This window comes from Vitis vinifera, chromosome 13 (assembly GCF_030704535.1).
Source record: "Vitis vinifera cultivar Pinot Noir 40024 chromosome 13, ASM3070453v1".
In the NCBI taxonomy this organism is placed as follows: Eukaryota; Viridiplantae; Streptophyta; class Magnoliopsida; order Vitales; family Vitaceae; genus Vitis; species Vitis vinifera.
In genome coordinates, this window is record NC_081817.1 from 3,054,451 (window position 1) to 3,082,391 (window position 27,941).

Consider the following 27,941-nt stretch of genomic DNA (forward strand, 5'->3'; position numbering starts at 1 on the left):
TATCAAAATCTATTTTTTAAAGCGATTACCAAATATGCCCTTAATTTTCCTCAAAATCAAAACCCTGCTTTTATGTTCTTCCATGAAGACTTGGTTTTTTGTTTTTTTTCTTCCTATTTCCTTCCCCTTTCCTACTCTCTTCCAAAAAAAAGAAAAAAGAAAAAAGAAAACAACTTAGGGTGTGAGGTGGCCTTTCAATCTTTGACCGGGTCAGTGTCCATGACCAATCTCCATTACCAGGCCAAATCATACCCTTACACGCATCAAGCTTTTATTTAGTTAATTCCATGTTCAACCATCACGTGCGAAGCCCTACAAACCATAAGCCACGGCAAAACGACCAAGAAAATTTTCCACATGAAACGGTGGGAAAGCTCCGACTGGTTAACAGGATACAAACCATTACCAAGGAAAATGACTGTCTGCCTCTTTAGGCTTTTTTTTTTTTTTTTTAAATGGGCTCCAATAATATATGATATGATTATTTTACCATTTGAGGATGGCCTTGGCTGATTTGCAAGATGGGAGAGAAGAAAAGTCAAGGTTCGTGATATCTTCTGGGTCTACCAAAAGAAAAGGCCATGTATGTTCCTGATGGGCCCCTATAGGATCCAGATGGGCCACCCATTGTGATCTAAATGGGTCATGACACCTTCCTTGCTGCCCACTCCAACACGCCTCATTGACCCCAGTCAATAGTAAACGACCCGCTTTATCGATGTTCAATTTGGAGGACACATTTCCTTCAACCAACATTTTTGAATGCCAAAAATTTTAAATTCAATCCCATCAATCAATTTTAAAATAAATATAAACATACCTTTCAAGTTTTTTCAATTATTCTATTTAATGCGAATCGGACCGACCGTTTTTGTAAATATCCTTTATACATTATGTATCAATATTAATTAAATAATATTTATATTATTTACGTATATCTTCTTTTATGACCGTGGTCCATGAGCAAAAATGGTTATAATTTGATATTAGATAAATTATCATCAAATTAACTATTTAGAATAGACTGCCCACATCCTGATCCATCTTGTTCAAAATAATTTTCATCTTCATTGAGTAAAAGAATTAAACAAGATAGGATAGGTGTCTTCACCTCATTTTATTTTTTTACAAAAAAAAAAAATATTTTTAAAAGAATTTAAATTATACAAAAATAAATATATTTTATAAATAATTAAAATATTATAATGATTTGTAATTTATATTTATAAAAAAATTATTTATTATTATTTTTACATATTAAAAATAGTAAATAAAAAATTTTAATTAAATTATTTTTTTAAAATCGATTTATATATAATTTAGGTGAGAGTCATAAGAAAAGGCAATGCCCAAACTCAGGTTTAAAACAGAAAGAAAAAAAAAATTCTCAAAAGCCACCCATGATTTATGTTAATTACAAATCGGTCCAACTGCGGATGGGAGAGGACGAGTCCCATCGCCATTGCCATGCCTAAAGGAGCTTCAACGAAAGACGCACGTCTTCGTGAGGGTGTATTTGTAATATTATAAGATTATTAATTTCTTTAGCCAAGCCCAAACAGGTTGTTGACTCCGACTTGTGTAACCTAACAACATCAAGGCAAATAAAAATAAAGAGATTTTTAGCGGTTTATGGGAAATCTCCTGCAGCTTGCTGATGGGTCGTTGTCCATCTAGAACTCTCGTTAAACCTTTACGTAGATTCTGGGAAGTTTCAGAATTAACTCTCCCAGTTTCAGAGAAAATGATCAACTCCATGTTGAGATAAATTTTATATATAAATAGATAAACCTCAAAGGGCATGCATCAACACCACAAATAGCAGAAACAGGTAATCAACTACTCTTTTAACCTTTCTTTTCTTGACCTAGTTTTCGTTATCATGGTTTGTAGTTAGGGAACTGCGGCATCCCTCTGCTCTCTAAAATCTTACAAGATTTTGTTTGTACTTTGTAGACGATATTATGTAGCATAACAATCCAAAACTATACATGTGTGCAGGTACAGGAGAGCTGTCATCGATCCTCATGTCGTCCATCTACTCATCGTACTTCATGAAGGATTTGTGCCCCTCTGAAAACATAACGGCAAGCTTCCACCCACACCCTCTCCGGCTGAAGGATGCTCACGAAACGCCATATTATTGTGTGGGATGTAAGGAGAAAGGCTTAGGAAAGTGCTACCAGTGTGAAGATCCTGAAAATTGCGACTACCATCTTCATCGGCAGTGCTGTGATTTATCCATGTTATGCGAGAGTGGCCGCTCCTCCTCCATCAAATTCTCATTCCTGGAGAGTAAGAAATGTGACTTTGTATTTCAGAAGGAAGCCCCAGGAGCCAATCAGAGAGGTTGTGATGCATGTGGGAGGGACGTGAAAGGGTGGTCTTACCAGTGTAAAATGTGTAAGATACCCCATTATTTACACCCCTGTTGCGCCAAACTTCCCATCAACCAAAAAGGGGAGAAGGGGATTGTGCTTGATCTTAAAGCCAAGACCTCATCAAAGTGCCTAGAATGTGGAAGTAAGAATATTTCCCAAGGACTCAGGGGCTGGTTCTACGCTTCCAACTGTGGGAAACACTGTTATCATGTTGGGTGTGTTATGGACATGGTTCTGAAGAATTTGGAGAAGGGTGGTCATGGGTGTGATGATGGTCGATATCTTATCAAAGAAACTAATGATGAGAGGAAGAGTTGCAGCTGTGAATCCTTGACAAGGGCTCAAAGCGGAGCTATCACAAAGCGAAGTCGAAAGGTGGGGACGATGAAGTTTATAACGGAGGCAACAATCATTGTTCTCAACCTCATTATTTCTGCCATATTGGGGATTCCGATTACTAATGCTTGTGTTGCTTTCTATAACTTGTTTTAATGCATGTGTTTTGATCCTCTACAATTAGTTAGTTTTGTTTTATTTTTTCTGGATCGTTTCATGCACAAATGATATTGCTGTCCCTATCCCTTTGCAATAAATATTTTCTACAGAACTCTTTTCTTTTCTTTTATTTTCTTCTTTTCCAGTTTCTTATTGAAAGAGACAGCACACTGAACCATGAACATCATTTTTAGTTATTGTCTACATGTCAATTTTTCTCTTGTTTTTATGTTTGGAAAATTCTAAGTCATTGATTTGATATCGCTAAACTTGCAGCCTAGGTCTTTTAAAATACAGAGAAAAATGCAGACTAATAAACAAAATAAAACCGGGTAAATCAAAATAAAAAAATCAAATCAAATTAAAATATAAAATAATAAGATCAAATTATATATCTATTTTTTTTAGGGCATTCAAAGCATTGCAACTTTCAACGGTCAAATCTTTGTCTTATTTTTTAAAATTAATTAATCAATGGACCCATAAAAAGGCCTTCCTTTCTCTTCGCAGCAACTTCGCCACACTCTCTCATCTTCTTTGTTCCCCTGTACCGTGTTGCCGGGCTATTTAAGGAAGTTCTTCCCATGTGTCCGCGTGCCCCACTGCCCTTTCCATCCCATTAGCTAGGAAAGGACTCACTCATCATTAGAAAAGATTTTTAAGATTACCTTTCTGGAAGGGCCATCTTTCATCTTCATTAAGTTATTATTATTTGTTGTCGCATTGTACTAGAAATAAAAAAATAATATCAATATTTTAAAAATTCAACCGATCAAACCCTGATTTGGTTTGCTTAAGCTTTTGAGTCCAAACGAACTTTGGACTAACATTGAACCGGATGAATAGGACAAAACCGGATATGGTTCAACAAACTTTTTACATTTTGTTTTTTTTTGGGGGGGGGGGGGGGGGTGGGGGCAGGGGAAACAGGCCTTGGTTTCTGTGGGGCCACACATCATTTCATTGCCCAGCCTTTTGGCCCAGGGCCCACTCGTGATGCAAGTAGGTGAAAGTGAAATGAGGAATTAAAGGTCTTTCTATGTTACTTTTCCGATGTGGGACAAGTATAGGAACTAATTTTTTTTTTTTAAATCAGCATTTAAATATACCTAGCTTGCAAGTCTAAGGCTTGGATCTCGGACGTAAGGTTCAAATAAGTATGGTTGCATTAACCTGCTACCTCACCGGTTTTTTCTAAGAGTTATAAAAAAAGATAATAAAATAGATGTATTATTTTAAAAATTCATATCAAATATCTAATATATTTTTAAACTTATAAAATAATAAGATATATATAAAATGACATAATATTCTTTTGGTCTTAATTTATATTTTCACATTTGAATATTATAAAGTTTTTATTTAGTAAAATTTAAAACATTAATATATTTAATAAAAGATGAAAAAATAAATATTATTGATTTTAAATTTTATTTATATTAATAAAATTTTAAAATTATTTTTAATTTCAATCAAATATAAATTATATATTTATGATATTATTGGTTCAATTATGATTCAACCATCGATTTAACCACTAAATTGTGAATCAATAAGGTTTCAATTCACTTAATTCTAAAAAATATTGAATAATATTAATGGAATCCTTGGAGCTAATTTTCATAATAATTGTTTTTTTAATTATTTTCCCAAACTGCCCCTCCTTATTTGTACCTCAGATGCAAAAGCATGTATATATAATTACTTATATTTCAGAAAGCAACCAGAGAATATACTCCTTGATGAATCTTTGTCTTCTTGTCTGACTCCAAGCAACTTCCTCACAGCCTCTCCGTCGGTCAACTGTCGTGCATGCATCAAAGTTTGGGCAGTTCATGGGAAATTGCCGTCATGGCCTGTCTAATCCAGTGGAATTTTCGTGAAATTATCAAACTCGGCATTATATATTAATTAAATTTAGTCAATGATAACGTATATGCCAGCCCATAATTTATGCATGTATCACACAACCACCTAACGTCGGAACCTTCGGCATTCATTTAGTTCCAGCCCATGAACAAAACACAACAAAGAAATTTTCTCAGGAAAATCTGTTGAAAATTTGCCAAATGAAAAAAAAAAAATAATCTTATTTTAGGGTTCCATGACTTTTCAGCCTTTCAGTTTCCCTTCTTCCAAACAACTTCCCCCACAACCCTCAACCCGCACTCCCCACACCCCCGCAATTTCCCTCAACCCGCAATTTCTCTTGCCGTCCATTTTCAAACAACATCGTCATTAATTAATTATCTGCGAAATGGAAAAACAAAGTAATATTGAAGAAGATGTGCAGATTTTCTTAATAAACTGAGAATTGGTTGCAGATTTTCAATTCTCGTGCAGATTTTCTCTACTCGGCGTGGAGAATTATAGAAGATGTGCCGAAAATGTCCTTGCAAACCTCTCCTCATTTCAGAGAAAAGGAAGATGTTTTATTCAATTTAAATTATATCAATTGAAAAAACTATCTACATTTATTATCACAATAACTAAAAAAAAATCTGATACCTACTAAAATTTTGAAATTTCAAATTTAAGTTGTTCAAAATATATGACAAAATTTGGATAGTTGAATGAAGAAATAAATATATTAGGGGTACAAAGTAACGAGACTAAAGATCTAAATTGCACATATGATACTATTTAATTGATTGTGTTTTTTTTAGGTACCAATTTCGTATTATAACTGACCCCACTAACTAAGAATAATACCGAGATTCGAATGAAAGAGTTTTATCTAATATGATAAATGGATGTGCCTCGAATGCATCTAATCGTGTTCATCTTAAAATGTTTTATCTTGATACTAATATTGAAGAAGAAATCATTAGAAAACCCCTATTGAATTTCCCAATTTGTTCATCTCAACTTCTCACAAGAAATCATATAAAAAAAACCACTGCTAAATACCATGGTGTGTTCATCATTTGAACTTTCTCTATTTTGAAAACTTCAAATATATATATAGAAATCATATGTGAAATCACTATTAAATTTCCCTATGTGTTCATTTCAACTTTCTTTGAAGCTATTCTCCATCATAAGTGCTTAATTGGAAGTTTCAACAAATTTTATAATAGTCTATCTTTATAGTTGTATAAAGGAAGAAAACATACGAAACTTGTGATGTCCCACATCGGATATGAGAGAATGTTCCTAACGCTATATATGTAGAGACTCCTCTTAACCAAGTAGACGCGTTTTAAACCCGTGAGGGCCCCTTTGGGCTTATAGCGGACAATATCTACATGGTTGGGTGCGGGTTGTTATAAATGGTATCAAAGCCGATCCCCGACCCCAGTGTAGGGGTTTATTTGGCCCCGTAAGGCCCTGCAATCCCGGGTGTTTGTGATGTCCCACATTGGATATGGAGAATATTCCTGGCGCTATATATGTAGAGACTCTTCTTAACCAAGTAGACTCGTTTTAAAGCCATGAGGGCCTCTTTGGGTCCAAAACGGACAATATCTACATGATTGGGAGCGGGTTGTTACAAAACCACTTCTACACTTCTTTGCGTGTTAGTCACAACTTTATCTAATGTTGGTCTTGTCATGAAATCTTCAATCTTAAAGGGTTATGGAATGATAAAATTGTTGGAAGATGTGCTCATAAATGAATGAGATGTTTTTATTTTTACTTATTATTAATACCTTTTGAGAAAATTTTTTAATATTATTTTTGTATGCATGTTTTAGATGCTTTATAAATATAAAAAACCCTTGATTATTTAAATATGACTTTAAATATTGTATATAAGTGTTATATACATGAGGATAATATTTAAAGTAAAATAATCTAAATTTGTCCGTAATTAAAAATTAAAGTTGGGATCTTTAATTTTAAATTACTAGCGCGGTCCATTACATTCTGAATGAAACAATCTTATCCGGATTGTTAATAATGGAATTATTGGACTGAAAACACTTTATATAATTTGATTATATAGGATTGGTACATGATTAATTATGAATCTCTGATAAATTCCGTTATTATATAGAGCGTGCAATATTAGTCCATGATGGTCATATATGGATCGATCTCAATTTTGAGTAATTAACAAACTCCTCTTTATTGTATTGTATTTTTTTATATATATATCAGGTAATGACACAAATACAATGTCAATTTCTTGATATATAGGAAATATAATAAAATAAATAGCTGAGAATATTAATATATAAGATAAAATCCATTCCTTCATTAAGAAGTCAAATGGACGGTTTCATAAGTATTGATTCAAGACTTGAATAATAAGAGTGTTCAATTTATGATTAGATTATAAATATATTATTTATTAGAAAAATCAATGGTACTTAAGGAAAAATATATAATTAAAGAGGTTAATGGAAAAACCTAGCTTTAATTATGAACTGTTTATGGAGGATTGATTAGTATGTAGTGAATATATCAATGGACAATTCAAATCCTTTGAATATAATTATTTTTATAATTTTAAGAGTGCAATTCCATATTTTTAGTGGAGTAATTTTGGAATTAATAATTTTGATTTTTTTTAATTAAGGTGTTAATTAATTGTCAAATTATTGGAGCTTAAAATTATAATGTCCATAGTTCCTCTCAATGACTCCTTTAAATTATGTGAACAATATTTCATGTGGGGTTAAATTTATTAATTTGGAATTACAAATTCTATATTAATTAATTTCACACAATCTTTTCTTTTTTATTTATTGATAATAAGAGAGTGTGGTATATATATATATATATATATGGGAGAGATTTTCTCAACCCTTTTTCAAATTCAAATTAAAAAATAAAAAATTGTGTGTCAATTAAAAGAGTTGTAGAGAGAGAAAATAAGAAATTCAATTTCAAAAGGAAAAAAAAAAAAAGAACATTGTTTATTTATTTATTTATTTCAAAGAGTTTTCTATCTTCTTCACCGTCTCATGTGTTGGAAAAAAAATTTAAAATTAAGTTGTATGATTCAAAATCCCATATCAAAACGTCCACCCACTTGTGTTCATTATAATTTGAAGAACATCGAAAAAGATCCATGTTTTAAAGGATTTGCAGTTTTAAGATGTTTTTAGTAGAATTCAAAAGAGTTTTTAGTATCAAGATTTGAGTTTAGCCATTTGCTCACTAAGCCACCTTAATCATCCTTCATTCAATCAGTTTAAGCTACCACTTCCGGCGGCCATGAAATCCTTGGTTGCGTGGAAAAATGAAGAGGAGGCATACATGGATCACATGCATGTAAAGCTTGGGGTATTTGGCATTGAAAGCCATTAAAATATTATGATTGGAGAGTTGACTTGGCCCCTTAACGACATTGATCTTTGCGTTTAATTTTCCATGAGGGTAGGAATTGGTTTCTTTGTCGTATGTACGTGGAGTCGGTCACAGGGCAGGAACCTTCTTTCCATCTCAATTAATCATGAAGTCCCCTTCATTTTAATTTGTTAGTATATAAAGGTTAGACAGGCCTCATCAACCGACCATAAGGTGTGAAGCCCTACAAACCATCATCCACGGCAAGACGACCATGAAAATTTTCCATAAGAAGCAGTGGGAAAGCTCCGACTTCCTCTTCTGATTCTTATTGCTATCAGGATACAAGCCATTTGAATTATGCATACACACAGAACAACTTCCTTGCTACCCACTCCAACACGCCTCGTTGACCCAGTCAATGGTAAACGAAGGACACATTTACTTCAATTAATATTTTTAAATGCCAAAAATTTCAAATTCAATCCATCAATAAACAAAAAGATAAGTAAATATAGGGATACTTCTCAAGTCTTTTCAAGTCTTCTATTTAATGTCCTTTGTACATAATGTGAACAAAAATAATAATATTAATTAAATAATATTTATATTATTTACATCTTCCTTTATGATCATGGTCCATGAATAAGAATCATTGGTTGTAATTTGATATAAAGATAAATCACCATTAAATTAATGAATACAATAATCTAATCAAATTATTTTACTTTCAAACAAAGGTATTAATAAAGTAGGTTAGGGATTACAATGAAGTTGATTATATTTAAGATTGGTTGTCGCTATTTCTATTCATCTTATTCGAAATAATTGTCATCACCACTGGAATAAAGATATTAAATAAGATTGGATAGGATGGATATGCTAATTCTTGGAGGGGACCGGACGAACCCCATCACCATCGCCATGCATAAGAGGAGCTTCAGTGAAAGTACATCTTCGTGAGGGTGTATCATGTATGTGTGATATTATAAGATTATTTCTTTAACCAAATCCATTTTTTAATATATAATATAAAAAGGATTTGAACTTTTGGAAAATGGAACACGGTTAACTAGCAAATAGCCAAAACCGGTTATTCACTCCGACTTTCGTTACCCAACAACATCAAGGCAAATTAAAATAAAGAGATTTTTAGAGGTACGCTAAATCCGTACGTAGATTCTGGGAAGTTTCAAAGCTTACACCCTCAGTTTCAGAGAAAATTATCAACTCCCTGTTGAGAGAAAACTTATATATATAGACAAACCTCCAAGGGCATATGCATCACATACAGCAGAAACAGGTTTTCTTTTTTGTCCTAGTTTTCGTTATCATGATTTGTAGTTAGGGAACTGCTGCATCCCTCTGTTCTCTAAAATCTTACAAGCATTTGTTTGTATTTTGTAGACTATATTCTGTAACATAAAAATCTAAAACTGTACATGTGTGCAGGTGCAGGTGCAGGAGAGCTGTTATCGATCCTCATGTCGTCCTTCTACTCACAGTTTGTCATGAAGCAGTTGCACCCCCCAGAAAACATAACGGGAAGCTTCCACCCACACCCACTTTGGCTGAAGGATGCTCACGAGACGCCATATACTTGTTGGGGATGTAAAGAGAAAGGCCTAGGAAAAGTTTACCAGTGTGAAGATGCTAAGAATTGCGACTATCATCTTCATCAGCGGTGCTATGATTTATCCTATGGCGGCTTCATCTCCTCCTATACACCCCTTCTGGGGAGTAAGATATGTGAATTTAAATTTCATCAGGAAGCCCCAGGAGGCAATAAGAGAGCTTGTGATGCATGTGGGAAGGACGTGAAAGGGTGGTTTTACCAGTGTAAAACGTGTAAGAAACCCCATTATTTACACCCCTGTTGCACCAATCTTCCCATCAAGCAGACAGGGGAGAAGGGGATTGTGCTTTATCTTAAAGGCAAGACCTCATCAACGTGCCTAGAATGCAAAAGAGAGAATATTTCCCAAGGGCTCAGGGGCTGGTTCTACGTTTCCAACTGTGGGAAACACTGTTACCATGTGGGATGTGTTATGGACATGGGTCTGGAGAATTTGAAGAAGGGTGGTGATGGGTGTGATGATGATCGATATCCTATCAAAGAAACTACTGATGAGAGGAAGAGTTGCAGCCGTGAATCCTCGACAAGGCCTCAAAGCAGAGCTATCACAAAGCAAAGTCTAAAGGTGGGGACGAGGAAGTTTCTAACGGAGGCTGCAAAGATTGTTCTCAACCTCATCATTTCAGCCATATTCGGGATTCCGATTACTAGTGCTTGTGATGCTTTCTATAAGTTGTTTTAATGTGTTTTGATCCTCTAAAATTAGTTAGTTTTGTTTTATTTTATCTGTATCGTTTCATGCCTTTGTAAGAAATGTTTGATATGGAAAATGAGCTCTTTTCTTTTGTTTTCTTCTTTTCCGGTTTCTCTTCGAAAGAGACAGCTCATTGATCCAAGCAAGGACTATGATCATCATTTTTAGTAATTGCCTGCATGCCAATTCTTTTTCTTTCTATGATTTAAGGGTTTTTATGTGAGGAAAATTCTCTCACTGATTTGATATCTACTAAACTTGCAATCTCAGTCTTTTAAAGCATATGATAAAATCTAGAGTATATATACTCTTAGTACCGATTTGGTATCATAATAAAATCATTTTTCAGGTTTTATACAACAAGAATTTCCAATTAATACGAGTCATGTGATAAAAATAAGTCTTATTTTTTCATCTCAACAAAAGACTTTCTTTAAATGATCCATTTATTCATATCCAAATCATTTTTTTTTCTTCCTCTAATCCTATTTTCATTCATCAATCCAAATTTACGTTGCATAGTAAGAATTTAATTATATTTAAAGTTTAATATAATAATTAATGGTTTTCTTATAATTGAACAAAGAATTATATAGAAGGGAGTTCTCCCACCCACTTTCCTTTTATTTTGAATTTTCCTTTAGGGCATTCAAAGAATTGCAACTTTCTACCCATTAGCTAGGAAAAGGCCTCAGTTATCATTAGAAAAAATTATTAATACCACCTTTCTAAAAGTGCCATCTTTGATCTTCATTCAGTTGTCAGGTTGTACTGTACAAGAAATAGAGAAATTATATTAATGAAATTTTTGCAGCTGATTTTCATAATAATTATTTTTTTAATTATTTTCCCAAACTGCCCCTCCTTATCTGCACCTTAGATTCAAAAGCATGCATATATACTTATTTACGTATATTTATTCACTGAATCCTTTATTTCTGTATCATGTGTCACCTCGAGGAAGAGGAATAATAATCGTAAGAAAAAGTTCTTTAAATTAGTTTTTAATTAATTGTGAATGATTTTTGCGTAGACTTTCATGCATATTAAATTGGAAAGTCAACCAGACAATATACTTCTTGATGAATCTTTGTCTTCTTGTCTGACTTCCTAGGCAACTTCCGGCCTCACAATCTCTCATCATTACTGTCATGCATGCATCAAAGTTTGGGCAGTTTATGGGAAATTGAGTTCATGGCCTGTGTAATCATTTAGCTCAACGTAAGAACCTTTATCGCATCATTAAGCTCCAATTCCATGAACGAAAGACAATAAAGAAATTTTCTCAGGAAAATCTGTTGGAAATTCGCAAAGTTTCAAATTTTGGACTTTTTCTCTTGTTACTGTAGTTAATTAATTACAAGCCACATTCTCCTATTTTAGGGTTCCATGACTTTTCAACCTTTCACTTTCCCTTCTTCCAAACATCTTCCCCACCTCCAACCCTCAACCCGCCTTCCCCACACCCCCGCAATATCCCCTTTTTTTGTTTTTTTCTTTCATTTCTTGACTCGTTTCTCTTGCAGCCCATTTCCAAACAACATCGTTATTAATTAATTATCTGTCAATTAGAAAAGCCTTCCTTTAGGGTTCCATGACTTTTCAGCCTCTCACTTTCCCCTCTTCCAAACAACTTCCACGGTTCCCACCCCCACCTTGCGCCCCTGCACCGCTGCACCCCCGCAATTACCCTTTTTTCTATTTCATTTATTGACTCTTTTCTCTCTCCGCCCATTTCCAAACAGCTTCCGACTTCACTATCTCCCTCTTAAATTATCTCAAGTCAATGGTTGATTTCCAAATATCATGTTCAAGAACAACGCGTGACTGTATGAGCCCTACTGAAGCAATAAGACAACTAAGATTTTTCTTAGAAAGAATAGTGGAAACTCTCATACTTTCCTAAATTATTTAAGTCAAGGGTGATTTTCTAGTTTCATGTTCAAGAATAACACGGGACTGTATGAGCCCTACAAACCAGACCTGTCAGGTTTCCGGAAGCAATAAGACAACTAAGAATTTTCTTAGAAAGAATAGTGGGAAATCTCTGACTTTCTCAAATTATTTAAGCCAAGGATTGATTTGCTAGTTTCATGTTCAAGAATAACGCGTGACTGGATGAGCAGACATCTCAGGTTTCCGGAAGCAATAAGACAACTAAAATTTTTCTTAGAAAGAAATAGTGGAAAATCTCATACTTAATTGTCTCACAAATGCGCCCTATTATTATTATTATTATTATTATTATTATTATTATTATTATTATTATTATCATTATCATTATCATCATCATCATTATCATTATTATCATAGAAATGGTCTAAGGTAGTAGCTCTAAGTTTCAGTTCCATCAGATGATTGGTAATTTTTTATTTTTTATTTTTTATTTTTGACAAAAAGAGAAAGGGAAATGAAAGGGAAAGGGAAAGGTCTAAGGTGGTTCCCTGAAGTTTCAGTTCAGTTGATAGACAATTTTTCTTTTCTTTTTTTGAGGAAAAGAAAAAGGGAAATAAGGCTTATTAGTGTCCTATAAGTTAAGTGACAACTTTCTGCAATAGCCCACATATTATTTATGGTCAAGTGCAGGAGTGGTGTGTCATTGTATTTCCTCTTCTTCTCCTTTCTTTCATAATTCCTCTGCTTCTCTTCTTGTCCTTTTTTCTAACAGAATTCTTCTTCTTCTTCTTCTTGGAAGGTTTCAGGCTTTCAGCAACCAGGTAATATCATCATCATCATCACTTCATCTTCTTGGAAGGCTTCATCAACCAGGTAACATATCATTGTCCCCATATGTGTATGTGGACTATCACTCTTTATTTTATCCCCTCGATTTTCATTTTCCTTTTGGACAAAATTTTTCTATATATTTTCATGTGAATTATTTTTCTCATCTGGCTGAACTGCATGCCTCTTTGATCTAAAATCTTATAAACAGGTTCTAATCAAGGACTTTTTGAGAAGCTCCCATAATGACAATCACTGAAAACACTCATTTCAGCCACCCACAGCATCCACTTGACCTGAAAAATTATCAGAAGCCTTACATCTGCGATGGATGCAAAGAACAAGGCTTTGGATCAAGATACCGATGCGAGCTATGCAACTACGATCTTCACGCAGATTGTGCCTTCACCGACTCCACCACTTCCCACAAGTTCTTCAAAGCATGCACCTTCAAATTCTTGGACCAACGTCCGGGAAAATGCTGTAATTCCCACTGCAAAGACTGCATGAGATACTGTGATGCCTGCGGGAAGCCAATACATGGCTTTGTGTACCACTGCAAGGAGAAGGGCTGGGATTTGCACCCATGCTGCCGCAATCTTACGAATGAATTAGACATAGACGGCATTAAATTTCACCTCCGTGGGACGGTTTCTTCAAAGTGCATATGGTGCAATCAGAGAAACCCTCCAGGCAGTGTTTCGGGCATTCGGGGTTGGTCCTATGTCTCCAAGTGCAAAAACTACCGTTTCCATGTGTACTGCGCAACAGAAATGGTGAATCAAGTCTGGAAGAATGGGGGTAGTAAGGATAGTAATGAATGTCTGTCAATAGAGAATGTGAAGCTTCCTCTTCCGGTTTCTTTGAATAGAAGTGGTGGGAGTGGTAGCAATTCTTTTATGAGGATAGTGAAGGTATTTCTCAAGACAATTGCTGGTATTCTTTTGGGAGATCCAACCATAACTCTTACTTCTCTCTTCGTGGAATTGGTCTTTAAGGAATGATTATTTAGCTCGTTGTGGTCCGTCTCTCTTTCTTGGTACATTCCTCAATTAATCCTACCTCTTTTATCATAATTTTATCACTTCATTAAGTTCATAGATAGTGATTAATTAAAGAAAGAAATCACTATATAGAGAAGTGATAAAAATAGTAATACTAAATTTTTGTTATAAAAATAGTATAAGATAAAAGAGATGAATAAAAGAATACTTTCCACTTCAATTTTTGTTATTTCCTATGCAACCCATGAATGTCTCATAAAAGAGCTTCGTGTTATCTTCTCTTGTAATCCTATTTCGCAGTGTTTGGCCTGTATTGTAACTCTTGAAGAACTTCCATGAATTCATGAACTTTTCTGATCTATCTCACTTGGCGATTGTACACAGGATAATTTTTCTTAAATACTTTTTAAAATTATTGTCATTAAGATTTTCCGATCTGTAATTACCTTCTAAAAACGTTGTTTGCCTAACTGTAAGTCAAATATAGTAAGGTTCAATGTCATACACATTTTGCCTGTGGGTTGAGCTTGGGCCCTCAAAATGAAGAATAGGTTTATATCACACTCATCATGATTTCATTAAGTCATGATCCTTTTGAACAACAGCCAATCAAATAAATGTAGTAGAATGAAGACATGTCATTAAAGCTTGCTATTAACAAGGTCTTCAACTTAAAGTTTCTTGGGTAGGGCTAAGGAGGAGAAGACGGATGATACTGCAGTGAACAAGAATGCAAAGAGGATGAAGCTAGCAGCTGCACTTCCCTTGTTGAAAAATTTGTTGTAGTTTGAGCCGAGTTCTGAAAATACTTCCTTCAGATCTAGAGTCGCCCCAAATGCTGCACCAGTACCTGTGGCTAGTATGTAGGACATCACCTGCTCAAAGACATGCCAATTCAACTCTGTGATCAAAATGTGTACAAGTTCCAAAATTGAATTGGACTACAAGGATATTGGGTCGGGAACGGGTGCATTGTTTAATTAATACCCAAGTTGGTTGAAGTTCAGCCCATGAATTCAACTGGGCTTTTGAAACCCACAGGCTCTCATTAAGCCAGAAGCCTTGAAAGCCCATCTGAAAGATGGGTCAAGTTGGGCTCTGTCGAAGCCACAAGAAGACAACACCAGAGAACCGTTTGGGAATTATTTTGATTAAAGCTCTTTTCTAGTTTGTAATACTTTTCAAAAGTGAGTTTTTTTTTTTAAATGCCAAATGATTCTCTCTTTTTTTTTTTTAAAGTTTATCAAATAGGTAATTTATGCAAAAAAAGAAAAAAAAAAAAAAAGAAAGTGTTTCCAAGGATGTTAAAAAGTGCTTCTCCCTCTCTTAAAACCACTCTCAAATGTATTCTAAATCTTAACACATACAAGAAAAAATTTATGGGCCTAGGCCGGACCTGAGCTAGAAATGACTAATTGTAACACCTTGTTGGCTCCAGGGGTCAGAGAAGGTTGGGTTAGAAAAATCTTGTTGAATATGTTTGATATTGTCATGCTTATCCATATTAAAATTATAAAATTCTAAGTCAATCAAATGTTCTGATTGTAAATTTGGATCCACAATTAATCCTATGGATCCTCAAGATTGTATTCTTGTATACGTTACAGCTTGAGCTATGAATCGAGCATTCAAAGTATCAAAACTCTAATGTATTAGCCCTTAAACTTGATATTTGAATAGATTTTACCAGGAAAAAAATGTTAAATTGGGAGGAGAAATGCCAAAGATGATCGTGAACAAAAGATTATTACAAACACAAAGAGTTAAGCTAAAGGTAACGATCAGCCAGCCATGCAAAGGGGAAAGAGTTGACCTTAGTTTTTTGCCTGTAAAAGTAGACAAATCATATTTAATCACATCTTTGGCATAACCATCTAGACCACCAATAGATTAATCTATATCCTCCCTGTAAAACTATATTCAAAACTACCCAATACAAACTCAATTCTACCCAACTCAAGAAGAAAGCATAACAGATCTTACAGCAGAAATTTCAAGAGAGAAAGTAGAGAAGCAAAGAAAAAGATAAAGGTGGTACCTTGTCAGCGTAGAAGTCGAATTGAAGAAGACTTTCACCACTGGACGATATGCGTTTTCCCATGCTCACATGATAGATCCCGAACACAATTTGCAAGAGGATGTATGGAAGTCCGACGACAAGCGCAAAAAGCATATATCTGGAATCCATAAATTAATGTTCCGAAAAACAAACGGAAAAATCCACTACTTCATCTACTGAAACCAGTCATGCATGTAACTCACCGGTAAGCGTGAACATCCTTAAACCGGAGCTTGAGCTCAGTGGAATTTACAACTATGGTTGCAGAGTTGGTGGTGAGGATGGTGAGCGATATCAAAATGGAAATGAAAGTGAGGAGCCTTAGTACAAGAGAAATAACTGGGGAGGGCGTAGAGGAAGAAGGCTCTGTCATCTTTTTGAATTAAAGCTTCAAAAATGGCTATGCCTATGCTGCAGATCTGGTGCAATTGCTCTTTCATTTATACCAAGGCTTGAACATTGAAGCCGTGTCATCGTCCACCTTTTGGCCTTATCAACAAGTCACTTACAAGGTCAACATGTACCCAAGTTGTGCATATAATATCATGCAAGCTCGTTTTACCAAAAATAACTTGTCTATTTTGTTGACATATAATTAATTTAATAAATTATCATTTATTAATTTCCACAAGCTCTTTGTATTATCTTATTATTGTTATTAAAGTCAATAAATATAGTTTATTATATTGTTGTAAAGCAATGTGTTACAATTTGCTATTTTATTATATTTTTCTTTTTCACATGATTTTTTTTCTTATAATATATGACATATAGTTAAAAATGAATTCTTAACTCCGATCTAGGGGCATTATTTTATAGATTTAATTTGTGTTCGATTTTTTTTTTTATAATTAATTTTAAATTTGTGTCATGTTTTTAGGTTAAATAGCATCAAATATGTTAGAAATGAGGTTGAGTGATGGTTATAGGCTTATAGCTGGGTAATTTTATCAAAGCTTGGGATTAATTTAATCAGAAATCTTATAGAAAAGAATGTGAAATGGGTGATTTATATCTTAAAAAACTTTATGTAAGCAATTGAATCTTGAAGCAGACGTTATATATATACATATAAATATGCCACCTAGTTGCAGTTGCTTGATCAGCAGGTAATGGAATTCTATGGCTGCTGGGAAGATGTTCATGGCAACTTCTGCTAGGTCAATGCGTACCTCAGCTTGCTAAAGATAGATGACAACTCATTTCCAAGAAGATTATTGACCAAATCAAATTAATCTTATGATTGAAGATTCTGTGAATTTGTTTGTTCATGGCACCCATTGATGTCATATTATGACCCTTGCTTTCATTTTAGTGTCTTAAGTTAATGACCAAGTGCTCTATGTTCTTATCAATCACAGTTTTGATATCAACTTTATTTGCCTAAATATGAATTGAAATACTCGTCGGCTCCAAGTTAGGAATTAAAGCACTAATGGAAAGTGTACTTTAGGATTCACAATTTGTGTAAATGGATTGTATTCATATCATACCAAAATTAGGCATTCTATTACTAGGTCAACCAAAATCCAATACGAATAATAGTCAAATTAAAACATAAATCCAGATATCGCCTAATTATTAAATAAATAATATATCGAATAACTCATTCAATAATTGGACCATTTTATTTAATAATCAGGCTGAATTACGTCTTATATAAGTTCATATAATTAATGTCTCAATCAAACATGTTTATCATTCAATAGAACTATCAATTACAAGTAAAAGATGATGGTCTTTTTTTTAACACACTTTTTGCTTAAAAAGAAGAAAAAAATCATTTGACTCAACAATGGTAACTATCCCGCTTTCATTCTCTAGATATTCCATGATGCATTAGATTGATTGAGGAATGAAGTTGCAATATAAAATATAGCACACTCATTCAACTCTTATTTTTTGGGTGGGGATAGAAACATATGCAATAAATGTATCATGATAAAAATATTAAAGCATATTGATTCCAAAGATCATGCACCTATTAAATATTGACTACAATTAAGCTTCTTTTCCAAAACCTTCTATATGAAATTAATTAATCTTTATGGTATAAAGTGTGATGCTCAAATGAGCTCTACCATCGAATGTATCCACCTCTTTCAACACCTTAGTTGACAACTCTATCTCCCTCAATAATGCATCTCTTTAAACATAGTTGCTCAAGACCTATTAAAACTTACTCCTTTAAATTACATTTTATGTAGGGTATAATCATCTAACTCGCTCTTGAATGGTTAGGATCTCATGGGCTATCTTGATTGTTCTAGCCCTTGTTTTTTCATTATTCTTAAAATAGATGGAAAAGAAAAACTAAATCCTGACCATGTTTTATGGGCACTTGTTAGAATCAACTCTTACTCAATGCAATAGTTACTTTTATTTTTAAGAAAATTACTTCCCTATGTTGGTAGCATCAATCAAGATTTTGTGAGATGTTTGGACCATGCTTACTAACATATATGCCAAACCATTTCATGACAGAATGATGAGAAACAAACAAATAATCAATTGTTCATATGCATCAAGCAATATCTCCAATTGTATGCAGCGAGTGAAAATCTTTGTTGATTAACTTGAGCTTATTGTTGAATTCAATATCTCCAATTTTACTAGTTTCATTAAGTTAGACCTTTAATTATAATTCTTGTAACTGCAATAAAGCTTACACACCAAAATACCATAACATCACCAAGTGTTTGACCAATTTTTTTTGTTGTTCAAAATACTAGGTCTTTTTACATAGCAAGTCTAAAAAATAAATAAATAAAAAATCAGAAAAAGAGTCACTACGGTTTTTGTCTCAACAGTGTTTGCTTCATTCTTGTTCCTTATGGGGGCATCGTAGGCCAAATGTTAATTTCAAAGATCATGAGCAAATTAAAGCAAATATTGATTCCAAATATCATGGTCAACCATTGCATTAGTACTTTCTTTTCTTTTTCAAATTATGCAATATATAGATCCTCTATTATTTTCCTATTTGTTATATAGTTTCTCTTCTTAGGTTATATTTAATTTCTACTTCTAAATTAGAGCAAACTTTTGTATAAAAGAAACACAATCAATGAATACAATCGAGCTTCTTTCCCAAAACTTGTCCAAAATTCTTATAAAAAAAAAAGGACATGCCTCCAATTACATCACAAAAGTTGTGATTACATGGTATTAATTGACTCTAAATCCTCATTTGAGATCCACAATCTTTTTCTATAACAGTTAAATTTTCTTAGGCAGTGCTAAGGATGAGAAAACTGATGATACTGCAGTGAACAAGAAGGCAAGGAGAAGGAGGCTGGCAGCTGCACTTCCCTTATTGAAAAATTTGTTAGCACCCGAGGATGCTTCCTTCAGATCTATGGTAGCACCAAATGCTGCACCAACCCCTGTGGCTAGTACATAGGATATCACCTGTACAAACCATACTTATGTTAAACTTCATGGGCTTAGCCCAATGTGAATATTGCAGGCCTAGGTTTCTGGTAGTCCTTATTGGGCCAGGCCTGGGGAACGTTTGGGAAGCTGAGAAATGGTGGAATGTTTTAAGAGTGGATGGAGAATGGACCCATCTTTTGATAGTCGAGTGGGACTGTGGGATAAGGTCGATTGAACAATATAGATGTTTAAAGCCCAAGGCCAATGTATTGAATGGGTGATTGAAGCACCAGTACAAGCCCATGGATCAAGCGTGGCCTCCATCAAAGTCAGCCGACAGATTAGGGCTAGTTCTAAGAGAAAATAGAGTTGTTTCCTATTCTTTAAAATTTTTAAAAAATATATTGAAAATAATACTTTTTATGACATGGTTCTAAATTATTTATTTTATACTCGAAAGAAAAGGTGGACTAAGGAAATATATGAAGGTTGCACCTTATCGCCGTAGAAGTCGAATTGATAGAGTCCATCACCACTGCTTAAGCGTTTTCCCATGCACACCTGATAGATTGTGAAAGCAATTTGCAAAAGGGTATATGCAAATCCCACCACAAGCGTAAAAACCATGTACCTGCAATCCACAAAAAGCTCCAAATCAAACAATATGGTGAAGAAAAGAAAAAGAACAAGTTCTCAACCTCAACTCTATAAATATGTCTAATTCACTAATATTTATAATATTTTAAAATAATTTTTTTAATAAAAATTTTTAAGAGTGTTTCTTAACATTACTCTCAAATAAATTAATAATTACCTGTAGGAGTAGACATCTTTAAAGTGGAGCTTCACTTTACCGTAATCGGAAGATAAGGTGGTGGTGTTGGTGATGAGGACGATGAATGATATCGAAATGGAAATTAGGGTCAGGATCCTTAATACAAGTGCAGCAACAGGGGAAGGAGGCTTCATCTTTGTGCCTTTAGGGTTCAAAAATGGCTGTGTTTATAGTGCAATTGGTCTTCATTTATACAAGGTTTGGTGGTGTGCCACCATTTACTTTTTGGCCTTATAGTGCACCGACCACGTAAACATTCCTCCCAGTCATAATCCATTAGGGATTAGTTATAAGTTCACTTTGAAGTTTGGCCATTGCGAGAAGCCGGGTTCATTGACTAAGAAAATAGTGGGAGTGCGGTCATCAAATATCTAATTGAACAGCCCCCTTGTTGCCTCTATCCTTTGGACTTTTTTAGCTTCAGATGGAGAAGAGCACAATAAAATCTCATGGCACAACCAGAACCCCTCATCATGAACTCATTCAACGTCACTCCTAACTTTGGGTTTGAGCTCTAAAATGGACATGAACACTCCATCTGAATCTAAGCAATGGTACTCACTCTATCAACTATTAAAGATGACTCACGGTTTTAAAACACGTTTACAAGATTAAGAGGAGTTCATACTTATATAAAGCTAAAAACTTTCCCCCCTATGGCCAAACAAACCCCACCCAACCGTATGAATATTGTTTGTTTTAGACTTAAAGGAGCCCTTACAGCTTTAATACAAGTTTACAAGATTAAGAAAAGCCTCTACATATATAATGTTAGAAACTTTCCCCCTTATCCAATGTAGGACATCATAAATTACAAATTAAAATAATACATCATCTCATTTTAATTAATTTATAAGTATTAATAATTAATAGGAAATTGAATATTTTACATAATTTGATGTCCTCAAATCTTTCTAGTTTTGTCACTTTAGTGACTAACCAGCTAACCAATATGGATCTTAAAAGAATAGTGATAGTGCAACAAATTAGTACATAATTTTAATTCATATACAAGAAGTAAATTTGAGATTTGAAATATTATAAGCAAATATATTAATATAATCTAAAATTTTCAATTATAAATAAGGCCCCTAAGTTTTCATAGGCCTTACACTAAAATTTCCAACTATCGTCAAATCCACCATACTATTTATCTCCTCTGATGAGGAAATCCGGAGACCAAAAACCTCCATGGTAGAGTCATCACCTTCTCGTGTTGCCACCGCCTCTTCCCCTAAAGAGAAGAATTGGATGGATGATAGAACATCTCGGACTCGAGGAAGGTGACATCCATAGTAACATAGTGCCGCCTGTTTGTTGGATCATAGCACCAGTAACCTTTTTGATTGGTGGCATAGCCGAGAAAGAGACAACGACGAGCACAAGGGTTGAGTTTGGTGCGTTGGTTGTAGTGAAGATGAATGTAGACAACGCATCCAAAGGTTCGGGGAGGAAGCGTCGTAGTTGACATCATTGATATACTCACGGCTAAGGCCTGTAGAGGTGTTTTGAAACCCATAATTGGAGATGGCATTCAATTGATGAGATGCTTAGCAATTGTAACCGCATCAGGCCAATGAGAACTAGGTACATGTGCACCTAATAGGAAGACACATGTGGTCTCAAGAATATGGCGATTCTTATGTTCTATTATACCATTTTGCTCTGGAGTATGAGGACACGAGGTTTGATGTATCAACCCATGCAGGTGGAAGTACTCCTAGAATTGTCGATTTATGTATTCACTGTCATTATCAGAGCGAAAGACTCTGAGTTTGGCAGAAAATTGGGTTTGAATCATTGTGTGAAAAGAGCAAAAGATAGTAAAAACCTTATCTTTGTTTTTCAGTAGGTAGAGCCACGTCATTTGAGTGCAATCATCAACAAAGAGAACAAACTAGCGATAACCCGATAGAGTAGATTTTGGGGATGCTCCCCACACATCAGAATAAATTAAGCTACAAGGTACATCACTCATATTGTTATGTAAATGATAAACTGCTAGCTAACTTTTGTCCAAAATACAGGTTTCACATTGAAAATCTGAGATGGAGAAATTAGAAAATAAAATAGGTAGTAAATGTTTCAAATATCCAAATGACGGATGGTTGAGTCGTCGATGCCAAAGCCAGATTTGTTCTATTATGGAATCACCTGAATGTCCCACATGATGTGTCTGTCCCATTTTGAAATCATCCATATAGTAGAGTCCCCCCTTCTTAGTACCACGCTCAAAAATTTACTTCGTGAGAATATCCTAGATAAAGCAAAAATCAGGGTACATCAATGTTACACAATTTAAGTCCTTAGCAAGTTGACTGACAGAAAGCAGTTTATGAGATATGAATGGCACAAATAATGTATGGGAGAGTGACAGAGCTGGTGATAGCATCATAGTTCCAGCCCCTTGTATCGATGAAATAGTGCCATTAACATTCGCAATGCTAGTTCGCCTAGAAGCGGTATGCTGACAAAAGTCTTATGCATGAAATGTCATATGATCTGTGGCTCCAGAATCTAGGATCCACAAGTTGTACTCATTGCTTCTAGTAGATCCAAGAGATGTTATACTTGACGTGTTGTTGGTAGAGTCATTAGGAATTAGAGACAGTTGGGGTTCTACTGTTGCTACTACCGTTTTACCAGTATTGAGCTCAATATTGGTGCCATTACGTTTCTTTTTTTTTAAGCTGGAGCTCGTGCCATCAGTCTGGGTATCCATAGAGCTTAAAGCAAGTGTCTTGTGTGTGTTTGGAATTTCCACAATGGGAGCACTTTAAGTCTTCTATCCGTTGCTTTGAATTTGGACCAGTGGGATTAGATTTATTGAGTACTAAAACTTCATCTTTGTCAAATGGGTGGGGTCCCGTTTTCAGCCCCTTGGAAGCCAACCCAGTTCTCATCCCTTCATCAGAACCATTCCCCATCACTGTCTATCGCACTATTTCCCTCAGAACACATGCGTAGGCTTGCTCAATCGTCGGAAATGGTTGCATCTGTAGCATGGTGCTCTTGACTTGGTCGAGTAATCAAGGTCGTCAAGGAACACATAGACCCTCTCCTCCTGGAGAATTTTGGTGTACCGTTGCACATCCTTAGGGCACTCCATGGGGTTTGGTCGTCAAAAATCTATTTCCCTCCACAAGCCTTGCAACTCGTTATAAAAGTTCTCTAGAGATCCACCATTTTGTCATAGCCTACTCACCCGTCATTGGAGCTCATACACCTGAGTAGTGTCACTCCCATAAAGAAAATGATAGTGATGGTGTCCCAAACCTCTTTCACAATGGGATACTGAATGAATGTGCTAACAAGGGATGAATCCATGGTGTTGTTGAGCTAGCCTTTGACGACGACGTTTTTGGTTCTCCATCGTTGAAATAATGGATCAGTTGGAACAAGTTGGGGTAAATCACCGTTAATGTACCCTAATTTGTCTCTCCCATAGATAAACATCTCCACAACTTGGGACCATAGTGCATAATTCGATCAATTGAGTTTTATGTTGATTAGGGCAGTATTCGTCGTTGCAGTTGGGGTCGAGGCCTTGTTCAGCACCTCGGCCATCTTCATGGTGAGTTATGATAAAATAGAGGTTGTCATTGGTGGAAACCCTTCCATCTGAGAGTCTGATTCAGACATTTTTCTAGGTCATTGTTAGGTTGTCGGGGTTGGGTAGAATCAAGGAGTTGATACCAAAGAGCAGAAACAAATCTGCTCTGATACCATGTTGACGAGAAAGAGAATAATTTGTATATATGGAATCTGTATACACAATTGATGTATTAAAATGGTTACAAAGGAGCTCAATATATAGCCCATATACGATCTAAATTTGTCTAAAAAAATGTCTAAGGAAAGTTGACCCTATAGAGTAGTAATTTGTTCCTTTCAGATATGTCTTATCTAATCCCTTCAGTTATGCTTGTAACGTATGGATTATACAACTCATGTCCACATGAGTTTCTTGCCAGAGATTGGGGTCCTTGTGAGGACACCTCTGGTGCAGAGAGATCGATGTGATCAGTCACCATTTTGGACGTGTGTCAATGGAGCTCTGATACCATGTCTTGCTAAAGAAAATAAAAGGAACAGGACTGTTGCAGAAAATAGAGCGCAAACCAAAAAAATAGAGTGTTATAAAATTCTAGATTGAAAGAGTGGAAACGTGTTCTTTCATTCATCATCTGATTGCTTTACATGTGTTTTTATATCAAAATTTCTTGAATCTAACTCTGGTTACCAACTAACTATAGTTACTAACTTACCATAATTACAGATACATAGGTTAGCTAACTTCCTAACTGAATTTGGTTAGCTTAACAAGAAATGCCTACAAAACAAAGAATGTCTAAGGACAGTCTCGGAGATCCCTCTCCTATGCTTAAGTTAGTATCCTTCTAGTAGAAAAGAAAGGTAAGAGAGAAAGAAGAGATCGAGAGCCCCTTGTCTAAGGTTTTTTTCTTTCATAGTCAAAATGTCGTTGAATCCATGGGCCTTTTTCCTAGTCTAATGTGAGTCTATAAGATGAAGTGGGCTTACCCCAAATGCTGGATTGGGGCCTGCTTTATAGTTGATGTATGGACCATGGGCTATAATGAATCCCCAACAGATGTTACTCTTTCCAATTTAGGGGTGTTTATTTAAAAGTAAATTATTATGTAATTAAAATCTTTAAAAATGTTAAAATTATTTTATCTTATGATAAAAACATTTTTGAAATTTATTTTTCAAACAGATACAACAATAGTAATAAGTAATTACTCTATTTCTACTCCTTATATTGCCAAATGCAAAAATAAGCCCACTTTCCCAAACACATCCTAGCCTTGTGTTGTTTTATTTATCTTAATGTTTGGTTGTATATTTTATGTGGAATTAATTTGTGACTACTACTACTACCACGTTTAAGAAATGTTTAATTTTGTTAAGTCATGACTAGGTAAATTTTCACTATCTGTATGATATTTTATGAGCTACTTGAACTATCATTTTTTTTCCCCATACAATTTGGTACTGAAATTCACAAATATGTATTTTCTACGATTTAGTATTAGAGCCAAATTGGTCAAGGACCATTTGTCCAAAGTGCAAGGGTCAAAGGCCACTTGTTCAAGGTGTTACATGGTAAAGTACCAATGAGTCGAAGTGCTGTAAGGGATCATGAAAAAATGTGTTCCGAGATTGAAGAGTTGATTGGTCTAAGAACAAAAGCTTGTTGGTGGGGAGAGGACAAGAAGCTATGATGACAGATTTTAGTATGAGCATACTCACAAAGTTGAGTAACTACAACTATAAAAAATTGGGAGACTAAAGTCAAATCCTACTCAAGGGACATGATCAACTCAATCATCATACATGGAATTGGAAAATTTATTACTTTACCAAAAGAGTTTAGCTAAGAAAATGGCTAAAAACTCTCAGTTAAAGAATGAAGAAATGGATAATCTTATGAAGACTATAAGAGCTGAGCCTGGATGAAGAAAGAAACATTGCCTTGTGGTTAAGGAAAGCATTTGTTAAAAGAGGAGTTTATGAGTTGGCAACACCCTTCCAAACCACCACTAAAATCATCACCTTCGCTATTAATTTATTGCCTTTATTGGAAAATTCATGAGACCTACTTGCATGGTGACCCTATCCCACCTCTTGTTCTCAGGTATGGTCATCGTCATCGATAGAGAGGCCCAACAAGATTGTAGCACTACAATCATGAACTGTCATGGCTCCCATTGTCTTCAATCTCTTCCATGAGTGGAGATGAGAGGGGTGTGTGAGGATTTGTAGAGAACAATTAGTGTTATATTATCAATTGACTTAAAACTTTAAGTTAATAGATGAGGGGTCAATAACTAATGTATACGGGCTGCAACCTCACTTCTCAATCTTTGAGTTTGTATGTTAACTTAATCAACAGGGGAAATTAACTGTTACGAAAATAATAAGAATAGGTAATAAAAAACAAAATATAATAAAAACATATAGATTTACATGAAAACCCTCAATGGGACAAACCAAGGATAGAGATGAAGAAAATTCACTATATTAAAAATTGGTACAAAAGGAGAGCGCCCCCTAATGAGGTCAGTGGTGGGCTAGGGATTGGGCTTGTTGGCCCAATCCCTTCGCTACCACCATTAACCCCCAAAAAAATCTCATAATCGGTTTGATCCCTCCACTACAACCATAGCCCCGTCAAAAAATCTCATAATTTTAGTTTCACCACATATATCCCACCACAAGTTTTTTGAATTGGACCAAAAATAATTTAGGTCATCAAACTCTAATAGTTTTATTTAAGATTAGTTTTATTCATGATCATATATGAGCATATATTTTAAATTTTTTTAAATTTAGTAAGTCTCTTTGTAAGTACCATTGGATTTATAATACATTGTTAGCTATTAGAAGAAAAAAAATCTATAATTTGATAAAGAGACCGATGATGCTGATTATGAGTACTCTTTCCCTCACAATCAAAAGGCTTCATCGGCCGATTTAATTACATGATCTTTAATTGGTATAACACAGAATATGTGCAGCTAGGACTTGAATATTCTGTGTATATGGCTTACATTGTTACTTTTTGACACCATTTACATTTAAATAGAACGCTTAGAGGGAAGGAATTAAAGAAGGATAATATATAGAAACAGATTGAGAAATGGATTCCTTCGATCAAATTATTTTCATCCCAAAAATAAAAACAATCAACATAAAAAATGGTCCCCTTTTTCTTACTAATTTAGTAGTGATAAATCCAAGATTCTCGGCATGCCGTTACCGTTAACAGATGTTGCAGCACAAAAATGAATTGATTAGCAACGGAGTAATCATGGAAGCCATGTGGCCCATTATTTGGGTCAAAAGTAGAAGAAGCAGAGCTGAAGCTGGCATGAAGTGGTCAGGTTTTCAAAGTAGCTAGCCTTCAATGTTTCCCATTTGCCAAGCCCATCTCTGGTGGACGTTTATCTTCTACAATAGTTTCATTATGTAAAGCTAGCCTTTGAATTGAGTACACAGGCTTTCTTTCTTTTTTGCCTGGCACGATTGTCTTTTAAGCTGCCATAGATGATGCTCAATTGGACCACACTATCAGTATCTCCCCCATGGCTCCTCTCCCTTTAGCCTCAATATCTGCCACTGTGCTTGGGGGTGCTTCATACTCTCTTTGATGCATGGGGCCTGGGCTAGTGCACCATTTACTCAGCATGACCCAATTGGACCATGTTCGAACCTACCATGTGCACATCCTCTGTGTAAATTACTTTTCCTCATTGAAGCTTCATACTTACAAGAACACTCATTTTTATTTGATAAAATTAGTTATACAGTGGAACACATGATATCCCATTCATCACCCTGTAAGGAATATAGTAGAACATGCAAATGAAAGAATGAGAGCGCTCGAGGTAAAGAAAGTAATGGGAATTGTCATCTATCTTTGCACCAAGATTGCCATTTTGCTGGTCTCATAAATGGGTCCCATGAAGGAAAACC

At 34.9% G+C, this 27,941-nt stretch overlaps 5 protein-coding genes across 5 annotated transcripts; 3 read left to right on the forward strand and 2 right to left on the reverse strand.

Annotated features, from left to right (window-relative positions):
* Positions 1-1,742: 1,742 nt before the first annotated feature.
* On the forward strand, positions 1,743-2,983 carry LOC104881136 (uncharacterized). The gene is made up of 2 exons (XM_010660270.3): positions 1,743-1,831; positions 2,002-2,983. Exon 2 carries the CDS (start codon positions 2,028-2,030, stop codon positions 2,871-2,873), a length of 846 nt encoding a protein of 281 aa, XP_010658572.1. The 5' UTR covers positions 1,743-1,831; positions 2,002-2,027; the 3' UTR covers positions 2,874-2,983.
* Positions 2,984-9,305: 6,322 nt separating this feature from the next.
* LOC104881135 (protein VACUOLELESS GAMETOPHYTES) lies at positions 9,306-10,547 on the forward strand. The gene is made up of 2 exons (XM_010660269.3): positions 9,306-9,417; positions 9,567-10,547. Exon 2 carries the CDS (start codon positions 9,599-9,601, stop codon positions 10,430-10,432), a length of 834 nt encoding a protein of 277 aa, XP_010658571.1. The 5' UTR covers positions 9,306-9,417; positions 9,567-9,598; the 3' UTR covers positions 10,433-10,547.
* A 2,478-nt stretch (positions 10,548-13,025) lies between these two features.
* LOC104881134 (uncharacterized) lies at positions 13,026-14,538 on the forward strand. The gene is made up of 2 exons (XM_059742254.1): positions 13,026-13,213; positions 13,380-14,538. Exon 2 carries the CDS (start codon positions 13,414-13,416, stop codon positions 14,170-14,172), a length of 759 nt encoding a protein of 252 aa, XP_059598237.1. The 5' UTR covers positions 13,026-13,213; positions 13,380-13,413; the 3' UTR covers positions 14,173-14,538.
* A 151-nt stretch (positions 14,539-14,689) lies between these two features.
* Positions 14,690-16,350, reverse strand: LOC100249602 (CASP-like protein 4D1). Its single transcript, XM_002283522.3, has 2 exons — positions 16,211-16,350; positions 14,690-15,047 (listed from the first exon to the last, which is right to left on the reverse strand). Exons 1-2 carry the CDS (start codon positions 16,343-16,345, stop codon positions 14,844-14,846), a joined length of 339 nt encoding a protein of 112 aa, XP_002283558.2. The 5' UTR covers positions 16,346-16,350; the 3' UTR covers positions 14,690-14,843.
* A 2,972-nt stretch (positions 16,351-19,322) lies between these two features.
* LOC100253037 (CASP-like protein 4D1) lies at positions 19,323-20,578 on the reverse strand. The gene is made up of 3 exons (XM_002278630.4): positions 20,421-20,578; positions 20,102-20,237; positions 19,323-19,642 (listed from the first exon to the last, which is right to left on the reverse strand). The coding sequence occupies exons 1-3, from the start codon at positions 20,573-20,575 to the stop codon at positions 19,451-19,453; spliced, it is 483 nt and encodes a 160-aa protein (XP_002278666.1). The 5' UTR covers positions 20,576-20,578; the 3' UTR covers positions 19,323-19,450.
* Between the last annotated feature and the right edge of the window lie 7,363 nt (positions 20,579-27,941).